General features: G+C 35.4%; 1 protein-coding gene and 1 non-coding gene across 2 annotated transcripts in view; one reads left to right on the top strand and one right to left on the bottom strand.

Annotated features, from left to right (window-relative positions):
- LOC117992205 (uncharacterized) overlaps positions 1-15,545 on the bottom strand; it is a 165,312-nt gene extending 149,767 nt beyond the window's left edge. The window contains exon 1 of the mRNA XM_034979864.2: positions 14,622-15,545. Coding sequence (XP_034835755.1) covers positions 14,622-14,772 — 151 coding nt within the window. The 5' untranslated portion in view covers positions 14,773-15,545. The remainder of the gene's footprint in view (positions 1-14,621) is intronic.
- A 5,313-nt stretch (positions 15,546-20,858) lies between these two features.
- Positions 20,859-21,020, top strand: LOC117992626 (U1 spliceosomal RNA). The gene has a single exon (XR_004675072.1). It is a non-coding gene; the product is annotated as a U1 spliceosomal RNA (small nuclear RNA).

The raw sequence follows: 21,020 nt of genomic DNA on the forward strand, positions 1-21,020 counted from the left end.
GGCTACTAAACGTTATGCTTTAATAAATGTGTGGAATTGAGCTATTGTTTACGAAATTATAGTGCAAGATATTAAAATAGTTCTCCGTGATTTTCATTGGTCACTAAGAATGACCCATAATATAATTAAGATCTGGCATGCTAAAACAAAATATTGGAAAATTGGGTATAATTTTGTAACAGATATCTACTTGTTTACATAAAAAATATTTTATTACCAGATGGTTCTAAAATATAGTGGGGTACTAAATCAATCAAACAGATTCGCGATTTTTACGATTTATTTAACGCTGATCGTTAATTTATGGTATGTTTATTTTGGTTAACTTGCAATGTGTTGCGGTAGTCTTGGATAAACTAAATTATTTTTTCACTAGCTGATTCTAGTTCTCCTACGGATCTCCTCATTTTTGATTTGATCACGTAGATAAACTCCAAGCATAGCTCTCTCCATCGACCGCTGAGTGACTCTGAACTTTCTTATGAGGCCCATAGTTAGCGACCATGTCTCGGATTCCAATGTCATCACTGGCAACACGCACTGTTCGAAGACTTTGGCCTTCAAGCACTGAGGAGTTTTGGACAAGAAGACATCTTGAAGCTTCCTGAATGCTGCCCAACCGAGTTGGAATCGGCGGCTGACCTATTTCTCGAAAAGTTTGGGTAAGGGACCCTAAAAATGCTAAGGGAACCTCTTGTAAGTGTACGCGGCACACTAAACTCAGAATTCAAGATATCTGTGATTGATGCCAAAAGAGATGCAAATTTATCACGCCAAGCAACTCATCAGGCTGCTGTTATCACCTCATCGGATAGTTATCTTTAACGTCTCGAGGTGATAATTATTTTAATTAATACTCCTAATTAGACATCAACGGGTCTGCATTCATCAGATAGTCGTCGGCTTACATTAAAATCCAACACATCATCATCATCATCATCATCATCATCATCATCATCATCATCATCATCATCATCATCATCAACCGATAGACGTCCACTGCTGGAGATAGGGACTTCCACACGCCACGGTCTTGCGCCACCTGAATCCAGCGGCTCCCTGCGACTCGTCTGATGTCGTCCGTCCACCTAGTGGGGGGTCTTCCAACGCTGCGTCTTCCAGTGCGAGGTCCCCATTCCAGCACCTTGGGACCCCAACGTACATCGGTTGTACAAACTATGTGCCCTGCCCATTGCCACTTCAGCTTCGCAACCTGTTGAGCTATGTCGGTTACTCTAATTCTCCTACGGATCTCCCCATTTCTAATTTGATCACGTAGAGAAACTCCAAGCATAGCTCTCTCCATCGCCCGCTGAGTGACTTGCCTCCTCGTTTCTAATTTAATCCACTAGGATATGAAACACCGTTCTCGCATCAGTTTTCTCCTCCAATTTTAATATGGGTATTTTCTTGATAGACGCGACAGACGGACGGGGTTTCTTTTTTCCTTTTGAGTTACGGAACCCTAAAAAGAAGAAGTGTCATTACACTGTTTTGTTCTTCAGCTCCTCAATTAGTTTCTAATTTCTAACCTACTAGCTTATGCACGCGCTATTTTATCCCCTTAGGGGTTGTATTTTCAAATACCTAATTATTTCTTAGCGGATGTCTACGTCATAATAGCTTGCCAAATTTCAGTCCGATCCGTCCAGTAGTTTTTTTTTTCTTTCTTAAAATGAAAGATAGAAACCTTTGTTTTTTGAAGTCGGTCAAAAGTAAACATCATGTACCAAGAATCTAGTAGGTAGATACAAAGGTATTCCCTTAAGCCCTTATAATAAAGTGCGACAGCAAGTAACGGGATTACGAAATATGCTCTGAGGATAGTTAGCGAGGCTTGTTAGAAACAGGTTTTTTACGCTTAGTATAAGATTTTACGTCTCACCAAACGTTGCTAGAATTCGAGAGTCGAAACACAATACAGTCAAAGTGAAATGCGACCTAAAGCGCCTTGAATTGAAGTCAAAAATTCAATGCCACTGATTTTAATTTACGCAACGTTTCCTTGGAGCGCTGGCTGTAGATGTGTAGACAAACTTGAGCTTTAAAACAAGGCTGTTAAGATCCAGTTTACTATAATGCGTAAGGTTTTCGACACTAGAATACTATCAACGTTGGTGAGACATAAAATCTCGTACTAAGCCTAGACACAGGTTCGCTAGGAGTTAGTGCTCAACTTGAATACTGGTTTAGGATTTGGTTGTGTGAAATATGACACGCTTATACTTACTTTGTTTACTTGGGTATCATCATCATGATCAACCCATCGCCGGCTCACTACAGAGCACGGGTCTCCTCTCGAAGTGAGAAGAGACCTTCACACACCTTTGAGAACATTATGGAGAACTCTCAGGCATGCAGGTGAGGCAGGTTTCCTCATGATGTTTTCCTTCACCGTCAAAGCAAGTGAATTTTTAATTACTTAAAACTAACATAACTTCGAAAAGTTAGAGATGTCCGGGGTCGCACGAATCCGCACATGGCCAGCGTGGTAGACTGTGGCCAAAACCCTTCTCACTCTGAGAGGAGACCCGTTCTCTGTAGTGAGCCGGCGATGGGTTGATCATGATGATGATGAAATTGTCTCTGGTCTGGTCTGGTGGGAGGCTACGGCCGCAGTTAGTGACCACCCTACAGGCGAAGCCGCGCCGCCAAGCGATTTAGCGCTCAGGTACGATGCAGTGTAGAAACTGATAAGGGGTATGGGTGTAATGAAAACCGCCATACCCAGATCCTTCCACAATAATATAAGCGCTTACAATTTTCATGTACCTAATTTAAGTTTTCAGAAATATAGGATATTCCCAAACAAAATAAAGCGATAGGGACTCAAGTCTTGACACACTGACATACGAAAGGTCATGACACGGCTGGGCCTTGACACTTTAACATTTAACCCACTCCCGACTATTATACGACCCACTAGGCACGACTTATTGAATTTTGATGGCTATTTTACTACTGAAATGTAATTATTAAAGTACGTGGCAGAAAATAATGTACAGTGCGACAAGGCTCTCTTGGCACTTAAATGACATTGACAGGGGGGTGCTGTTGGAGAACAAAGGCTTAGAATATTCAAACAAGAACAAAGGGGACACTTGACGGCAACGTTAGTTCTGATTTTCGCCACGCGCCAAGATAACCTTGTCGCACTGTACATCGAATTTTAGAAGGAGGTAGCGGATTTGTAGAATGGATATTGTCTCTGTCGATGAGACCAACAAAACGTCATATAGGTATGAGTGACAGAGACAACGCTCTACAAAGCCGAAATGTCATTCTAAAAGCCGATGTACACTTGTTTCTGCCTCGTTATTTTTATACATAATAGTTTTTGATTTATCGTGCAAAATGTCGAAAAAAACTACTGTAGTACGGAACCCTCGGTGCGTGAGCCTGACTCGCACTTGGCCGGTTTTTTGAACATGTCCAGACTTGTCTAAGTCTGTGCCGGTGAAGCCTCCGCAAATGATTTAAGCGTTCCGGTACGAAACCCATTAAGGGTATGGGGTAAAAAACTGGTCAACACGCTTCATTGTAACTTATCTTCACTATCACTTATCGCAGGCAAGGGCTCACTTTGTCATCGAATTAAGGAAAAAAATTACCTGTTCAAGTGAATGTCAGAAAAAACGTAAAGTAGAATTTCGTAGGCGTGCTAGTTGTTAAAAAAACTGGCCAAGTGCAAGTCAGTTGTAAATTAATTACGTAATCTAATCCTAATCGTGGCTTAATAATAGGCTAAAAATAAGCAGAACAATAGAGTTTTAAGGCGAAATGGGATTGAAGTTGTACACGGGTGCTCTCTACGGGTGATAGAGCGCACTCTGACTTAGCTTAGACTTAAGACAGAGTTGAAACGAGACAGAGCTATATCTCTCACTCTTAAATCTGTCTCGATTTAACTCAAAAAGTCAAAGCGCGCTGTATAGATCTCAACCTTAGACGCGTTGCGGGCGAACGCGTTGCAAGCTTAAATATTTATATTTAAAATTCTACGTGCTCTGTTATCATTAAAATATAATACCGTCATCCCTTAGTGTATTAAACGTTGAACGTAAATACGAAATTTTATTGAAATAGGTTTTATATCAATCGAATAAAACTGGTTTGTCTCCTAATGGTCGTGTAAAAAATGCGTATTTTGGGGAAACTACGCAATTTTTTTGTATCGAGCCAAATTGTGCCAATCGTGTTTTGGCTCTCGTAATTCACTAAAGAATATCTTAAATTTTTATCATATTAGAAAATTAATAAACAATTTTTGTAGTTTTTGTGGCCAAAACTTGATTCTTTGATCATCCAAAATGTGACAACACCGCTTTTGGGACGCATATCGCCTTTAACGAAAGCAAAACAAGTGCAACTTTTTGTCCCAACTTGCCCCAGTACCCTAAACGAGAGGATAAAATATGAGCACCTGTTTAGAGCACCACCTGTGGCATTTATTTTTATCCCCCTCGCTTACGATCGTGGACCTTGGATGCTTTATTCCTTTGTAGTTTAGAACAAAAAGTTTATATAACGGTGGTCGGTAGAGTTTTTTTTTTTAATTTATAGATTAGCGCTTGGCTGCAATCTAAGATGATATGATGGAGCGCGTTTGCCTAGAAGATGCCTATTCACTCTCGACTTGAAGGTACCCAGCTTAGCGGTTCAGATTAGAAATGAGGAGGCAAATCGCTTCGTACGTATCCGTGAAATTTCGACTACATATGGGTGCAGACCTTGGCGATGCCTTGCGGTACGATAGTAGAATGGTGAAGGAGAAAGGATGGCTAGGCTTACGAATTATACAATTATACACGAATCTATATCTTTAGGGTTTTTTTGTACATATAAGTTTATCTATGTGGCAATATTTTTCGGAAATATACTTTCTTTCATATATTCTTTGTTTTATACTTCGTCCGCGTGGACTACACAAACATCAAACCTTTATTTCACCCCCTTAGGGGTTGAATTTGGGGGTGTAGGTTTAATAAAAAAAAACTGCCATACCCCCTCCAGGTTAGCCCGCTCCCATCTTAGACTGCATTATCACTTACCACCAGGTGAGATTGCAGTCAAGGGCTAACTTGTACCTAAATTTAAAAAAAAGGATGAAATGTTTTGTGTGGCTATAAATAATGTATCTATCTTTTGATCTATCTGTATAAATTTACTTATTTAAAGGTTTAAAAAATGAATTTAAAATTACTTTAGTTTTTCTAAAATATATCGTTATATCTTTTTTTATACAGGTCGCACAGATATCAATCTCAAGACGAAAAAAGGGGGTTCTAAATTAGTTTTTTAGTACCTACCTATTGTTTTACCTCTTATGATTATCCCGTTATTTACCCGGATCTACTTATTATTCTGGACTCATTTTTGCGTTGTTTATTAACGGGAAGATTGCCATCTGGTCTCCGCAACCTGCTTATTTTTTTACTAGATGATGCCCGCGACTTCGTCCGCGTGGATTTAGGTTTTTAAAAATCCCGTGGGAACTCTTCGATTTTCGGGGATAAAAAGTAGTCTTTGTCTTTTCAAGAGATCTCCAGCTCTCCCTGTACCAAATTTCGTCAAAATCGGTTGAAAGGAAGAGCCGTGAAAAGCTAGCAGACATACAGACATACACACTTTTGCATTTATAATAATATATACCTACCTAATATTAACTATAGATAATAATAATCATTTCCCGTTCCTAAATAAAATAATAATTAAACTTTAAATTCTTATTAGGTAGTAAAACATTTTAAATTCTGTTAAAATAACTCCAGGGAAAAATTCTAGTTGGAATAAAGTTAGTCTGAAAACAGTTATTTTAGCTTTGCTTTATTCGTCAATAACTGTGGTCATCATCATCATCATCATCGTCGTCGTGATAGTCAGTAGACGACCACTGCTAGGTATCACGCCACGGTCTTGCGTCGCCTGAATCCAGCGGCTCCCTGCGACTCGTTTGATTGATGGCGTCTATTCACCTAGTCCAACGCTGCACTTTACAGTGTGAAGCCACCATTTTAGAATTTTTGGAACTTCAATGTCTATCGGTTTTTCGAAGTATGTGCCCTTGCCCATTGCTACTTCAGCTTCGCAACCCGCTGCGTTATGTCGGTTACTCTGTTACTCTGATCTGTTATCATAATGTAAGTAAAGTCAACAGCACCCCTTGAGAAAAAACGATGGGGTTGGCATTATTTTTAAGGTTCCGTACCTTAAAAGGAAAAATGGAACCCTTATAGGATCACTTTGTTGTCTGTCTGTTTGTCGGTCTGTCAAGACACCTACAGGGTATTTCCTGTTGACCCAGAATCATGAAATGCAAGTAGGTAGGCAGGTAGGTCTTATAGCAGACGTTAGGGAAAAAATCTGAAAACCATGTATTTGTGGTTACATCACGAAAAAAAAATTAAAATGTGTTCGTGAATAAATATTAGTATTTTCAATTTTCAAGTAAGATTACTATACCAAGTGGGGTACCTATCATATGAAAGGGCCTTACTTGTACATCCTAAAACAGATTTTTAATTAGTTTTATGCATAATAGTCTTTGATTTACCGTGCAAAATGTCGAAAAAATACGACTGTAGTACGCAACCCTCGTTGCGCGAACCTGACTCGCACTTGGCCGGTTTTTTTAAAGAAAAGCCCCCAAAAAAATTAGAGCCCTTGAGAATATTAAAAACTTGCATTTTCAAGTTCCCTTTTATTCGAATAAAGAATATAAACTAGCAAAATACCTGTTTAATTTACCGCAATTATAAGAATAGAATACAATAATTAACCTAGCCCTAATGCATTTCGTTTCCACGCAATAAAGAAACAACAATCAATTGCACTAATCACTAATTTTAGTTTAATTTTAGTCCTTATGTATTAGAACATAAGAGTGAGTGTGAATATTTTGTTAATTCTGGATTTGTTAGTACAAGTTAACCAGTATGGAAATCTGTAGTTATTTACGAGCAAAATTAACACTTTGTCAATGGGTACACTTGTTAGTTTATCCTTGTGCGTTTTCATGTTATAATTGGCGGGAAAATTTAATTGCTAGTTCAAAGGTTATAATTGAATTTACAGGGATAAGATATGAAGTTGGTTAAATGTTTAAATGCAGAATACCAACTCAGAAGGCTTTTAAGTTCGAGATTACATGAATTAAGTACAACTTATTATATTTTTTTATTAAAGGTTAATATTGACATGTACAAGACATTTTCTACGTTTTCTTGGACATACATTTTTTTAAATATATTTTTTCCATGTACCTAAGTCTAAATATATAAAACGAAAAGGTGACTTGCTGATCTGATTGACTGACTGACTGACTGATCCAGCTCAAACTACTGGACGGATCGGGCTGAAATTTGGCATGCAGATAGCTGTTATGACGTAGACCATCCGCTGACAAAGGGACTTTTGAAAATGCAAATTAGGGGGCGTAAGGGGGTGAAATAGGGGTTTAAAATTTGTGTAGTCCACGCGGACGATCTCGCGAGCATAAGCTAGTATTAACTAAAATGAAACATTTGATATTCTAAAGTTAGTAGTTTGACTTTAGAAAGTAAAATTAAAAAGAAAAACTAAATCTCCTCAATTATCTCTTCTCAACGAATCTTAAATCTAATTTGTCGTCAATCTCGTTTACTGATTAATTACAGCTGTTTTTCTCTTGTTTTTCTGTAAGCGCTTCTTTGAATCCAAGGGAATCAAATGTCACACGATGACTAACAATACTTCAAAAGTGCTTTAAAATCGATTCTTCGACAAAAAATATTATTATGATCTTTGGACCCGACGAAGCGTCCTATTTCCACTCCAATAATTATTGTAATCGAACCATTGAGTTAGCGATCTTAGAGAAGAAAATCTCATGCATCGTCATTTGACCACCTTTCCGCTGTGACTTATTAGTGGAAGATCCTTAGTTCAATCACAGAGGAAATTTGAAAATTTAAAATTACTTTTATCTCTTGTTTACCATTCGGTCGAGAAATCAGAAAGGTGTGCTTTTTACATTGTCACGTTGAAACTGTTTGGAAATAAGAATTTAATTTCAATTGCCAAGCGTATGTTAGCCCGCTTCCATCTTAGATTGCGTCGTTACCTACTCACAAGGCGAGATCACAGTCAAGTCAAGAACCCTTCTATGTAATTACACATTATTAAATATATTATCCTACAATTAAAACATCAATATTACTCATAATATTATTGTTGTATATTTATTATTCATCTATCACTATATTATATATTAATATATGTATATATATTATGTATTATATATGTACCTGTGTATATCTTTATCTATATGTTATTATTAAGGCATTTCTGTGCCTATTAATATACATATTATTACTTATATTATAATTATTATCTTTATGTTCCCTAACAACTTACGTACACCTTAAACCCAGTTTTCACTAGCCCTTAAATCCTCTTCAACCTAGTTGCCTGGTAGAGATCGCTTCACAGCGATAAGGCCGCTGATTGTATGTTCTTCTTTTACATGTTTCTTTTTGTGTCTTTTCTTTTTGGTGTACAATAAAGAATATTAAACTAAAGTAAAAGTGCTAACTTGTAATATTGTAATCGAATTTAAAATAATCAGGCATCAGAGTCCCCATCTAATGTATATCTTTATATTCATAAGCCTGAAACTATTAGAAATTTTCAACTATACAAATAACTATCTTTTTTTTTAAATAATGTTACATTACCGTAAAAAGTTATTATAGTGATATTATTGTTAAAAATCGGAGTAAAAGCCCTGGCACTTTCCTTTCTTACTGCTTCTGCACTTAGTTTAAGATCTATACAGCATATTATACCTACGTAGGTACATATGTGCGTGATTTATAGTTTATGTATGTACTTTGATTTTTATACGTCTCCGAAAAATCGAAGTACATAATATGTACTCTCTATACGACTTTTTAACTCTAGTTCAAACTATGTATGTATCTGAGATAAATGTTGTGTGATATTTTTAGTAATTTAATTTATAGTTGTACGTCTTAGACGTCATTCAACTGACGTACGTGAGGCCTAGCCTAGTGCATAATTTCTACTGATTGAACACGACCCAGTCCTTTTTACGTCACCAACCAGGTAGAGGCGATTTTACAAGACATCACTGCCTCTAGTAACTTCAACTCTATGACTAGGACTATGCTGACTTCGTCAGTACTAAACCGTGACTTACCTCCAACTTATTACAATGTTATACTTACCTTTCATTATCCGTACACCATTCCTTATTTAGAAAGCAGTAAAGCGGAGAATTCTTTGCCTTTTTGTTTGAAAGCGGCAAATGTTAATCGATTTTTGTTGTTGAGTTTCAACAATTGAAAGGACCACACAGTCCAAAGATGAACTTTGCTTTTAATTCTCTGGAAAAGAGTGAAGTTCAACATTTCTCAATTTGTGATATAGCATTAGCTGTTTATTCAACTTGAAATTGATGTAAATGCATTTCAATTTCAATTAATTCTAAATTGCAATTTCGATAAATAATATTATTAATCCTATTTTAAGATATCAGGACAAAACTAGGATGAGAATAATTTCAATAAGCCCTAACTAGTTATTACGAAATGCGGACGAAATCGCATTACGAATATAAAATGTTGTGGAAGATTCATCTTACAAGATTTTTGTCTAATAAGATTATTTTAATTTCTTTACTTACTCGATAATATTAATTTCGTTATATCAAAATTTTTAGGTATTTAAAAAAGGAGTAGGTAATAGGTATTCCTTCCGCGTTGGCTAAAAAATTACCACAAATCTTTCATATTTTACCCACTGTTATAATATTATAAACAATAATAATAACAGTAAAATACGATTTTTTTTCAAACAATTAATTATTAAGTGAGCAAAACATGTGAGCAATGTTTTTTTTTTCTATCTAGGAACATCGAGTTTAGATCTTGTTACAAAGTATCACAATCGTACATGACCTTTAGATTTTACATAAATAGAATAATGTTGTAGAGAGAAATTCACTGCAGTTTTCGATTTCTTCGTTCACGATACTGGATCGCGATCGATTTTCCTTTCGAATGTCGACTCGTTCTGAGTCCATTGCCAATGCTAAGATTTGCTATAAGTAAGAAGATTTTTACTTTTCAATAAAATAATTTATATTTTTTCTTAATCTTTCCTTAGCGATAAGCTGCCTATTTAACAGTTTTTTTTCTTGTTTAGTTTAAAGTTGTGAGCTATTTAGATTTGGTACAATAAAGTTTTTTTTTCCTTTTTGGCAGAAAAATATGATTGTCCACTTTTACACAATAACATGATGTAATTTATGGTTTTGTATAATTTTTACTATGCTTTTGTGAGTTTGTTATACCTACTTATTTGTTTATTGCTATGATTTTTATTCTTTGGGCGTTTGTGTAGTCATCCGTGTAATCACGGATTCCGTAAAATACAATTTTTATGATATTAACTATTTGTTTAAATTTATAAGGTAAATTGTTTTTCTAAATCTTATTCTCTTACTAGTTATTTATTGTCATCACTCAAAAGTAGGTGTCTGTAACTTTGTACTTTAATTATTTATTATTTTAAAATTAGCTACTGCTAGCCAACCCATTTCATCCGTGTGAAATCCAGTTATTTTTCACATTTATTATTTTCCTGTGAGATTTAAGTATATTTTCTGAACAATGAGTAGCAAATTTCATCAAGATTTGTTCAGATGTTATGCCATACTAGAAAACAAACATAATATATAGACATATTTTGGCATTTTATTTGTTCATTTTCGGGTGAATTTTGTACCTAATCGCTTTCGTATTGAACTTGGACCGAACTATCCATAGTTGGTGACTGCACGAATCAGAGCAAGTTTAGTATCTCGTTTCGAGTTTGAACTAGTTTACGTCGTTTGTCCCTTTCTAAGGCTCTATTCTTGTTCAATTTTGTACGCCAACCTTTCTGTTTGGTTTTATTTTGTATTGTCTCCTTTAACTCATTAGTGCAAACTTGATGTTTATGAAAACCGGTTTATCGATTGGCTGGTTAATATTCGTTTTAATAAGTGGAATATATTTGTATACCTACCTAATTACTTCTTATCTTTGCCGAAACAACTAGAAATGCTTGTTATTAAAATGAACTTTTACAAAGTGCTTTTGAATCGTCAAGTGAATTTACCACTAGTTCAGAAAGTAAATGATTACAGAGAAAAAAGTAAAATTTGTTACTTCTACGGTTTAAGACTTTTCGAATTAAACACCTAATGTAAAAATCTTTTAAAGATATCCCTTTTATTATGTCCTTATTAAAAAAAAGTTATTGTAAACTTTTTTTTTACTTTTGTAATACCGCTCATATAATAGAACAAGGACATAATTACAGTTTTGCAATTGTTTAAAAGAGCAATGAACGTTTGATGTCCAAAATTATACTAGTTAACTAATTCTTATTATTTCATTTTATATTATTTGCATGCGTTGGTTTATTGCACACAATAAATCCACTTAATAATATTTAGTGGTTATCTAGCAGGTATCCATACTAATATTATAAATACGAAAGTATGTCTGTCAGTCTGTCTGTCTGTCTGTCTGCTAGCTTTTCATGGTTTGGTACAAAGGTAAGAATCCCGGGAAAGGACATAGGCTACTTTTATACCGGAAAATCAAAGAACTTGGGATTTTTAAAAACTAAAATCTACGCGGACGAAGTCGCGAGCATCATCTAGTATTATATAAAAATATGTCCATAACGCTTTTTACTTGATTTCTATCGTATTTATAACTAGTTTCGCCGCGTAAAACATATTGAGCCGAGCCAATTCTTTTTCCGTCCTATTGTTCTGTACCGAACGTGTTTGAACAAGTTCAGCCTTATGGACATTAGTGCACGTAAACACGAGGCTATTTTTGTCTTGATTGACGAACCGACGCCTGACACTGTTTATGAGTTACAACCATTTCTGTACGTAGGCTTGTGCTACTAATAAACGCAGTGTTGTTAAAATATACCTACCTACCTTATTATTGCTTTGGCTCTGTTCTCTTGTCTTACTTTTTAATTCTATATTCTAGAATTAAAGAGTAAAGTTATTTTGTGTTACTTTTTAATTCTTATTTCTAGAATATCTTTATTTTGTCTTTTGTGTTTCTCACTATATCTTACACATACAGCAACCGACTATCAAAAAGAGTTATTTATTACCTATTTTGAATAAATGATTTGAATTTTGAATTTGAACTAGAGAAAATTGTTACCCAGCACCTAACTGTACCTACCTACTTACTATGTAAAAAATATTAATTTTCACCTAAAAAAAAGTGTTCGTAACGACCTTATTATTTCTTATTTTTGTGTTATTATTTGAGCTTAAATTTCTTTGATATTAATTTTGCTTACCTTAAAATTATTGTAAGTTTTCAATCACCGATAGTTGCAATTTCTCGAACCTAGTCACCATTTTAGGTAGAATTTATTCTCTACATTTACATTTCGGAGATGTTGTCATTTGGCCCATTTTAAGAAACCGCACCCGGAAACAGGTATTTTAATTTCTTGCTCAATAAGACTTCTAAAATAACTTTACTCGATATATTTTTATTAATTTGTATAAACATGACATATTCTAGATTTCAGATACTAGTTACGTTAGATTTTAATTACATATTTCTTTATAGGTGTTAGATCAACAAATTTAAGTTTATTGTAATTATTAAAAATGCTTCTTTTGCTTATTGCACTTCCTTTCTTTATATTATTTTTTGCTTGAGCAGTTTTTCTGCTGCTTATAGATAATTTTATTAATATAATTTTCTGTTTAGAAAGTATTTTTTCTTAGTAGTTGAATTTTTTTCAAGGTAAAGCCACTGCTTGTTGACTGGCGTTTCATATTTTTTGGAGTTTATAGCAAAATTGCATCCATATTATTGTTTTTTTTTTATTGTCCACGATATCTTCCACGATATGTGTTTCCTACTAACTACAACCCGGGTATCTTTAAAACAAGAGTGAATAGGCATCTTCTAGGTAAACGCGTCCCATCTTAGGCCGCATCATCACTTTCCATCAGGTGTGATTGCGGTCAAGCTTTTGTCTATAATGAATTTAAAAAAAAAAATTGTGATGCGGAATTTTGAATAAACTATGTATTCGAAAAAAATGGAACGAGGAAGAAAAATGGAGAAACAATGAAAAAGCTCATTGTGTTTAAAAATAATAAATTTATTTCAAAATTTCCCGCAATAGTGTTGGGGACATAGCATAGTTAACACAATCCAGTTTAATGCATAATCGATTACATACGGCGCTTAACTACATGGGCAGTAAATAATAAGTCGCTTACAAGAAACATCACAAAATTTAAATGCAATATGTACAAGATAAATGTTATTAAATCTACGTCATAAAAATCATTTTATACAATGTATGAAACCATTTTTTTACATATTTTTTTTCGTTATTGAAACAGAACAAGATCTATCGAACAAATTTCAAGTAACAAAAATTAGAATATAATGTACTTCATTTAATATTTACATTTTGGTAAAATTATAATTTTTACTCCTAATGCGATCTGATTTTATCGCCATTTACGAATGTATTTTTTGGATAAATTTTTCGTACATTTAGCTAATATTTGGCGTCTAGTCAAATCGAAATTTTAATTATCCACATAAAGAAACTAAGTATGACTATCGAAACTAAACTTTGGAACTAAAATAAAATTTGAGATCCATTGATGCTATTTTCCATAGAAAAAGTTTTCAACTAAATGCTAGTTGTCTTTTTTAAATCTAACTAAAATGTAATAAATTAAGCTAATTGTAATTAAGCTAATTAAAATTGATAAAACAAAATAAGAGATCAAATGGAAATGTAACTAAATACAAAACTTAACAGAACTAAATGGTCAATGTCAATATTCGTTGTGATTTCAATTTTGATTTTTTTTAACATAAATTGCAATTACTTATTTAAATAGGATAAGTGTATGTCTACATTTTATTCATGTAGAAATATTATTTTAAATGATAAAATTACATTTTTTAGAAATCGCCAAATTTCTATTTCAATAAATCCTTGTTGAATTAAACATTGATTTCAAAATAAAAAATGTTGAACACATTTTTAAAGATTGATTAAAATTAACCAATAAATGCATTGTTATTATAACTTAATTACTCGAATACTAGCACATCATCCATTATTAAACAATACTAGAGGAGTTTTGTCGAACTTCACTCAAATCTCGGAAAAGCAAAATTCATCAAAAGCGCGAAAAGTGTTAAGAATTTGCGAAACCGAATCAAAAATGAAGGAGTGATTTCCTTCATTTTTAGTTCGATTGAAACCACCATTTACAATTTAAGTGCAGTTTGACACAACATCTCGAGAAAAAAAATAAGATTACAAAAAAAGGGATGGACTTAAAAATACGTAACAACAGTCCAGATCTGCTTTGCAGTATCACCGTTAACAATACTTATCTAAAACAATCTTCTTTTATCTGACCGTATTGAAGAGGGACGAGGCGAGAGACACTTTAAGGATGGCCACAACCATCACCAAATTCACGATGTAGGTCGAATTGCATCTTAAGTGGTAAGGTGGTATGTAAGGCTCTCGAGGGCACTCACCTCGGCGGCTGTCCTGGGCTTCTTGGCCAGGCTGTCGTGATACCAAGATGTGGCATAAAACCTCGTACAACTCGGCGAGGAGCCGGTTCAATCGTGAAAAGTTCTCCTCTGCTGCCTCTCTTTCGCTCGGCAAGTTGAATGCTATAGCCATCTTTGTCTCTCACAACGCCTTTTTCTACGGAAGAAGCGTGGACAGATTGCGGTTTGTTTTGTATGCATAAATGCTCGCGCGCGTTTGGGTTTCGTCTCCCGCAACTTTTTTTATCTTTGTGAAGTTCAAAATTTTTTTTCGTTTCCGTCAATTTTGTTTTACTTCAATTCTTCTGTAGTATTTTATTAGTACTTTATATTACATGTACTTGATTTAGAAAATTTACTACGTAAAATTTCTCTTCTCCAAAAATTTTTCCAAGTCCAATAAAAAATCTCAAAAGCCTATTTCTAAGTTTTCTCCGTAAGAGTTCACTTTGACACTCGAAAATGGCACACTGAGTCTGAAGAGTAGAATTATTTCACAGTTCAATTTCGCTAACGAGATCACTTGACGGATCGTAAAGTTCACAAGTTCACAAAAAGTTTCAGCAAAAACACAGTCGCGTACATTGTCCGTGAATCACTCGCAATTTAGAGATAATCGACGCTCGGTCGATGACACAATCGCGCTAACTAACGCTCTATGCATCGTTCCAGCATTTCGATGTAAACAAGCTAACACTTCGCTCTGCATTCGACAAAAGAGGTCGGGTGACAACTATTGTACGTGCGGCCGGCGCGGAAGCGGATCGTGTAATAAGGGATAATACTTCGTGCACATCATTGCCTCGCTCGCCTCGGAGCGCGTTTGTGTGCGCGGTGCATAATGTAACCATACGCTCACACAGGCGCACCCTATTTGATTATAAATAGTTGAACGCACGGTAGCACGTTCCCTTCGCACTCTACCACTACAATGAACTGCGACACCGCTATCGCCAACTCTTTTCCACTTACAGGTCACAAAATTACGCGTCTCATTTCAAACTGGTTACATCATTGTGGCGACAACATCGGTGGAAATGTGCTTTCTCGGTCTGTTGTTGGGGTCGGCTTCTTTGACGAGAGGGATGGCGGTAAGGGTGTGGGTTTTCATTTTGGCAATGAGAAAGCGCGCCAAAGTGAACTAGCCAATGGGGTGGCTGTTTCGGTATGGGGTGAGATGACGTAAGGTTGCAGGATTCGAGTCCACGGGGTTGTTAAACGAAAAGCGTTCACTCGGCTATGAGCTTGTGCCTGTGACTATACGATTTGCGTGACACCGGTAATGTTTTAACGGCTCTTTGTTCTCGCACGTAAAGCTGGTTTTAATGCGATTTAGGATACGATACGATAGCGGGAGATTACGCGTGTGTTTTATTCGTAGTAATTTGGTAATGTTTGTAGTTGGAGCGTTCGCGTATAAACAGTTTTACGGCGCGGTTTTGCCATCGTTCGGTTTGTGCGAAGGTGTTTTTGGGTTTATAGGCGTTTAGGGCCGAGTGGAAACCTTTGTTTAGACTGACTCAATACGGGTAATAAAATTGATAACTGCCTTTTAGACGTTAAAGTTTTCATAATAAAAATAGACGTGATTTCGAAATTGTGTCAAACGTTTTATTTCAAAGTTAGTGTCATTCAAGTGTTTTGAAAAGTTTGAATGTAAAGTGAAAAAATATACGATCTACCTATAATATTTTTGTTTGCTATCTAAAATTAATCGTAAATTTTCAATTCAAATAAGTCAGTAAATTTCAATAAGTCAGTGTAAATTTCAAACTCATTAAATCTCTAATTTTAATAACGTTAAATCAAGAAATTTATCATCATTTATTGAAATTGAAATACCTTCACTGTCACGCAAATCGCAACGAATGAAAATAACACTTGATTTCATGAATGTTTTTCAGCCTTTCACTCTACCGCCTTATTACGATTTATTAATTAGGTGCTCAAAATAAATAATGAACAAACTTAAGATTTTATTTAAGGTTAAATTTTATCATTATTAATTTGCAGAATATCTGCAAAGTGAAAAATATTTTTTCTATTGAAATTCTGAAGCTTTCACTTGAAATAAAACTGAAAAATCACTTTATTGTTTACATTATTCATACCTATATAATATTAATTATAATTATAATTAATATTATTGTTTACAATTAAGTAGGTATACCTACTTACAAAACTATCAAATTATGCTGTACAAACAGTAGGCGATTAATTAATTATTATTCTTCTAGGCAACCTAGAAAAAAAGGAAACAGAAATGACATCGATGTTTTTCTCTAACCTGAATTTAATTTAGAGTATCTGCAACTTTTTCTTTTAAATATTGCTAAAATCTTAATTTTGGTACTCTCTACAAATTTAAACAATAGGCTCACGGCAGTTAGCTGGGACCTAAAGTAACGAGATTTGACACTTTTTGATCTTTTCTTTAATCATTGGTAAGAAAAAGATGCGGATACTCTAAAATTTTATTTTATTTTATTTATTAGGAACACACACAATACATTAATTTAATACAATACAACTACTACGACACTTATAGACAAACACAGGCTGATAAATGTATCTATAAAATGTGTACACAGCATTTGCAAAATATCTAGACAAATAAAAAGAACTTAACTAACTACTTAACTAAACAATTAATAATTAAGTTACTTAGGCGATGAACCCACCGTAAAATGATAAGAGCTTTTTTTAATGCAGTAGCTGAGTCATGAAATATGTCGATGCCAGGTATCTTTTTTGATATTTCGTTAAATTTTGCACATATACGCATAATTAGGGCTTGATTTCCTAGATGAGATTTGGTGAAAGGTATATGGAAGATTTTTGGGGATATAAAACTGCGGGAGTGTCTATGTGGAACAGATAATAATAAAATTTTGTTGCGATCAAAATCAGTAGGCTACCATTGGTACTGAGAATACCAATGTAATAAGAAAAGGACAGACCAACTTAATTTAATTCAGAACTGTCAAACCTCATAACTTCAGGTGATAGTCGGGAGCCTGTTGTGGCTAATTCCGTTGTACACAATCTCTTAACTAAACTAAAATGGCACGTCTAAATCTATTGCTATCCCTTTTATAGTGTTGCTTGTGGAAAAGGATAGCACTAGATTTAGACCTGTTAATTTAGTTTAGTTTAGAGATTGTGTACAAGAGAATCGGGCCCCATTGTTTAACTTTGCTCACTAAAACTTAGAGTATTTAAATTAAAAATTCAGTTCTACGTCCTTTTTAGCAATATTAAAAAGAAAAAGCGGCTACTCTAAATTTAGTTTAGAGAAAAACATCAGAATTGACGCCATGGCGCCGATTCTTTTGTCAATCTCTAAACTAAACGAGATGGACAAAATTTGCCCCTGGCTAAACTATGCCTATCATGAACTTAATGCCACGACTGCAAAACAACATGCGACTTTTTTTTCTAAAAAAAAAGAATTTTTTTACTATTAAATGGTAGATATAATATCATCTCTGTACATTCTGGGGCACGCCTCCATACAATTTTTGTCCATCTCCTTTAGAGTTGGTACTTGCATCCTTTTTCTTTTAGTATTGCTAAAAAAAGACGGAACTTGAACTTTACTAGACTCTAAATTTTAGTGCACGCTATAAATTTGAGGCTTTGCGACTGGTAGCTGAAGTCACGCTAATAGCCGATGTAGGTACATTACTTTCTGCAGCGTACTGTACTTATCATCATCATCATCATCATCAACCCATAGCTGGCTCACTACAGAGCACGGGTCTCCTCGAATATGAGAAGGGTTTGGCCATAGTCCACCATGCTGGCCAAGTGCGAATTGGCAGACTTCACACACCTTTGACAACGTCATGGAGAACTCTCAGTCATGCAGGTTTCCTTACGATGTTTTCTTTACCGAGTTAATTACTTAAAACGCACATAATTCCGAAAAGTATGTGCGTGCCCGGGATCGATCCTCCGACCTCCCGAAGCGGACCTCGTAACCACTAGGCTATCACGGCTAATTATTAGTAAAATATCGGTGCATTCAGCGTTACTGTAGCTTTAAAAGTAAAAGTCTACTTTTTACGTTTTAATCCAACGCATGGGTGCATTATTGACCGTTGGATAGACCGTATAGTCCGCGACAAGTCGAGATGGCAATCGGGGTATGAGGCGGGGGAACACCCCGCACACTCGCACGTCACCCGCGCTCGCCCGCACCCGGTTAGCGCGGGGGCTGTGCGGTTGTGCGGGGCGTTCGCTCCCCGATTGCCATCTCGACCTGTCGCGTTCTATACCTATTACTCATCGACCCACTTACCTGGCAACAAAGCAAGTCCGAACCTGATCGGTCACTAGCTGTAGTGTAGTGGCAAAGCCTTCGCGCAACTTTTTTTATGATGCAACCTGTAAAAGTGCTTGCATTATAGTTTTTGGTTTTATTATCCACTACCTAACTGATTCCCATGACTTCGTCTACGTGGATGTAGATTTTTAGAAATCCTGTGATGAAATCCTCTTTATTTTCCGAAATATACAAAATTAAAAAAAAAATATTATTACCCAATATAATATTATGTATACAAGAGTTACTTCTATAATAATAATATTTTTGTGGAGCTGGTGCCAATTAGCCACACGAACCGTCTATCTACTCTTCATATTGTTTTGTGACTCCATATTGGCACCTCATTGGCACCGACTCCAAAAAACATTATTATAGAACTACAATAACTTTTGTATACAATATAATACATTGGGTAACAAATTAAATTATTTTTTACTTTTTAGTGTTTGTGGTTATTGAAGTCGGTGGTTTTTTTTAATTTTTTTTTCACAATTTTTAGTGAAATATGACATGCCTGGTTGAAAACCTACTGTTTCTTACTAAGCTAATATACTGATCGCGAGCAATTTACTCTTACCCATTGAGGAGTTCCGTTCTCGTTCTCCGAAGATATTCATCAGATCTTATGTAAAATTATATGGCCAAATTTATTAATTAAACAACTAATAAAAGTGAAAGTTAATACAACAAAAAAAAACTATATATAGTATATACATACAGAAAAACTTACCAAAAAGATCTTTACCAAATTGAAATGGGACCATCTCTGAAGTATGTACGTTCCGCTATATATTATAACAACAAATAATAAAAAAGTTAGAATGGCTACCATAAAAATTATAATAAAAATTAATTGTCATTTCTTATGCGATGGTAGGCACCTACGGAACTTTTCGTCTGCGAGTCCGACTGGCCCGGACCGATTTTTTGAGCAGTTCTGCAAAAAGAATAAAAATCAGAACACCCATATCTTACCATCCCTGATAGGTTTACAAAGGGCAATCAAGTTCAATCGGCGGGCATGAAATCGACCGGTAGCTGGTAGCGGTCATGGCAGCTTAACTTAACTCGAATCGGCTTGGCCTCTTTTAAAGTACACGTTAAGTATTAATACACTTTCATCATCATCATCATGGTCAACCCATCGCCGGCTCACTACAGAGCACGGGTCTCCTCTCAGAGTCAGAAGGGTTTTGGCCTGGTTGATTGGTAGACTTCACACACCTTTGAGAACATTAAGAAGAATTTGCAGCCATGCAGGTTAACCTCACGATGTTTTCCTTCTCCGTTAAAGCGAGTGATATATTTTAATTACTTATAACGAGGTGCGTGCCCGGAATTTAACACCTGACCTCCGATTAGAAGGCGGACGTCTGAACCACTAGGATCACAACATTACTACATTTTACTGAAACTGAATTTCCCGGACACGCAGCTCTAACTTTTCAGAGTTATTTTATTTATTTTTTATTTTAACAACTTTATTGTTAACAAAATTACACAGAGTAAGAATACAGGATACACTAAAAGAAACATAGGGCGACCTCATCACTAAAGTGATCTATGTTAAGTAGTTATGTCTAGTCTAGTCTAGTTATGTACATTTCAAGCAAATTAAAACATACTTACCTATTACTTGCTTTATTGCTGAAGGAAAATATCGCGAGAAAACCTCAAAGATCACCATGCAATCTCATACCCAAGTGAAATAAATTTTACCTATGAAATTAGTCGAACACTGCAGCTGAGTGAAGTGTTGTTTTTAAAATTTGACTCGAGCTTTTAGTGTTGACAAAAGCTTCCAATAGATGTCGCTACTAGTACCCTACGGCGCGCTGTAGTCGAATGATTCTCAGACCTGTAAATACTTACGGCAACGTTTTGAAAGCATACTTACCTGGCGTAGGGGACACCGTGATCAAGAAGGCGGTTCCCCCAGAGCGAGGCCCTTCCATTGCACTGCGGCTGGGTTGACCTCTGCGATTATCCCTAATGTGGATAACTCGGACGCGTAATTTTTGGTAGTGGGGACTGCGTACGCGCCGTCCCCC

The sequence above is a fragment of the Maniola hyperantus genome, chromosome 21 (genome assembly GCF_902806685.2).
Source record: "Maniola hyperantus chromosome 21, iAphHyp1.2, whole genome shotgun sequence".
Classification (NCBI taxonomy): Eukaryota; Metazoa; Arthropoda; class Insecta; order Lepidoptera; family Nymphalidae; genus Maniola; species Maniola hyperantus.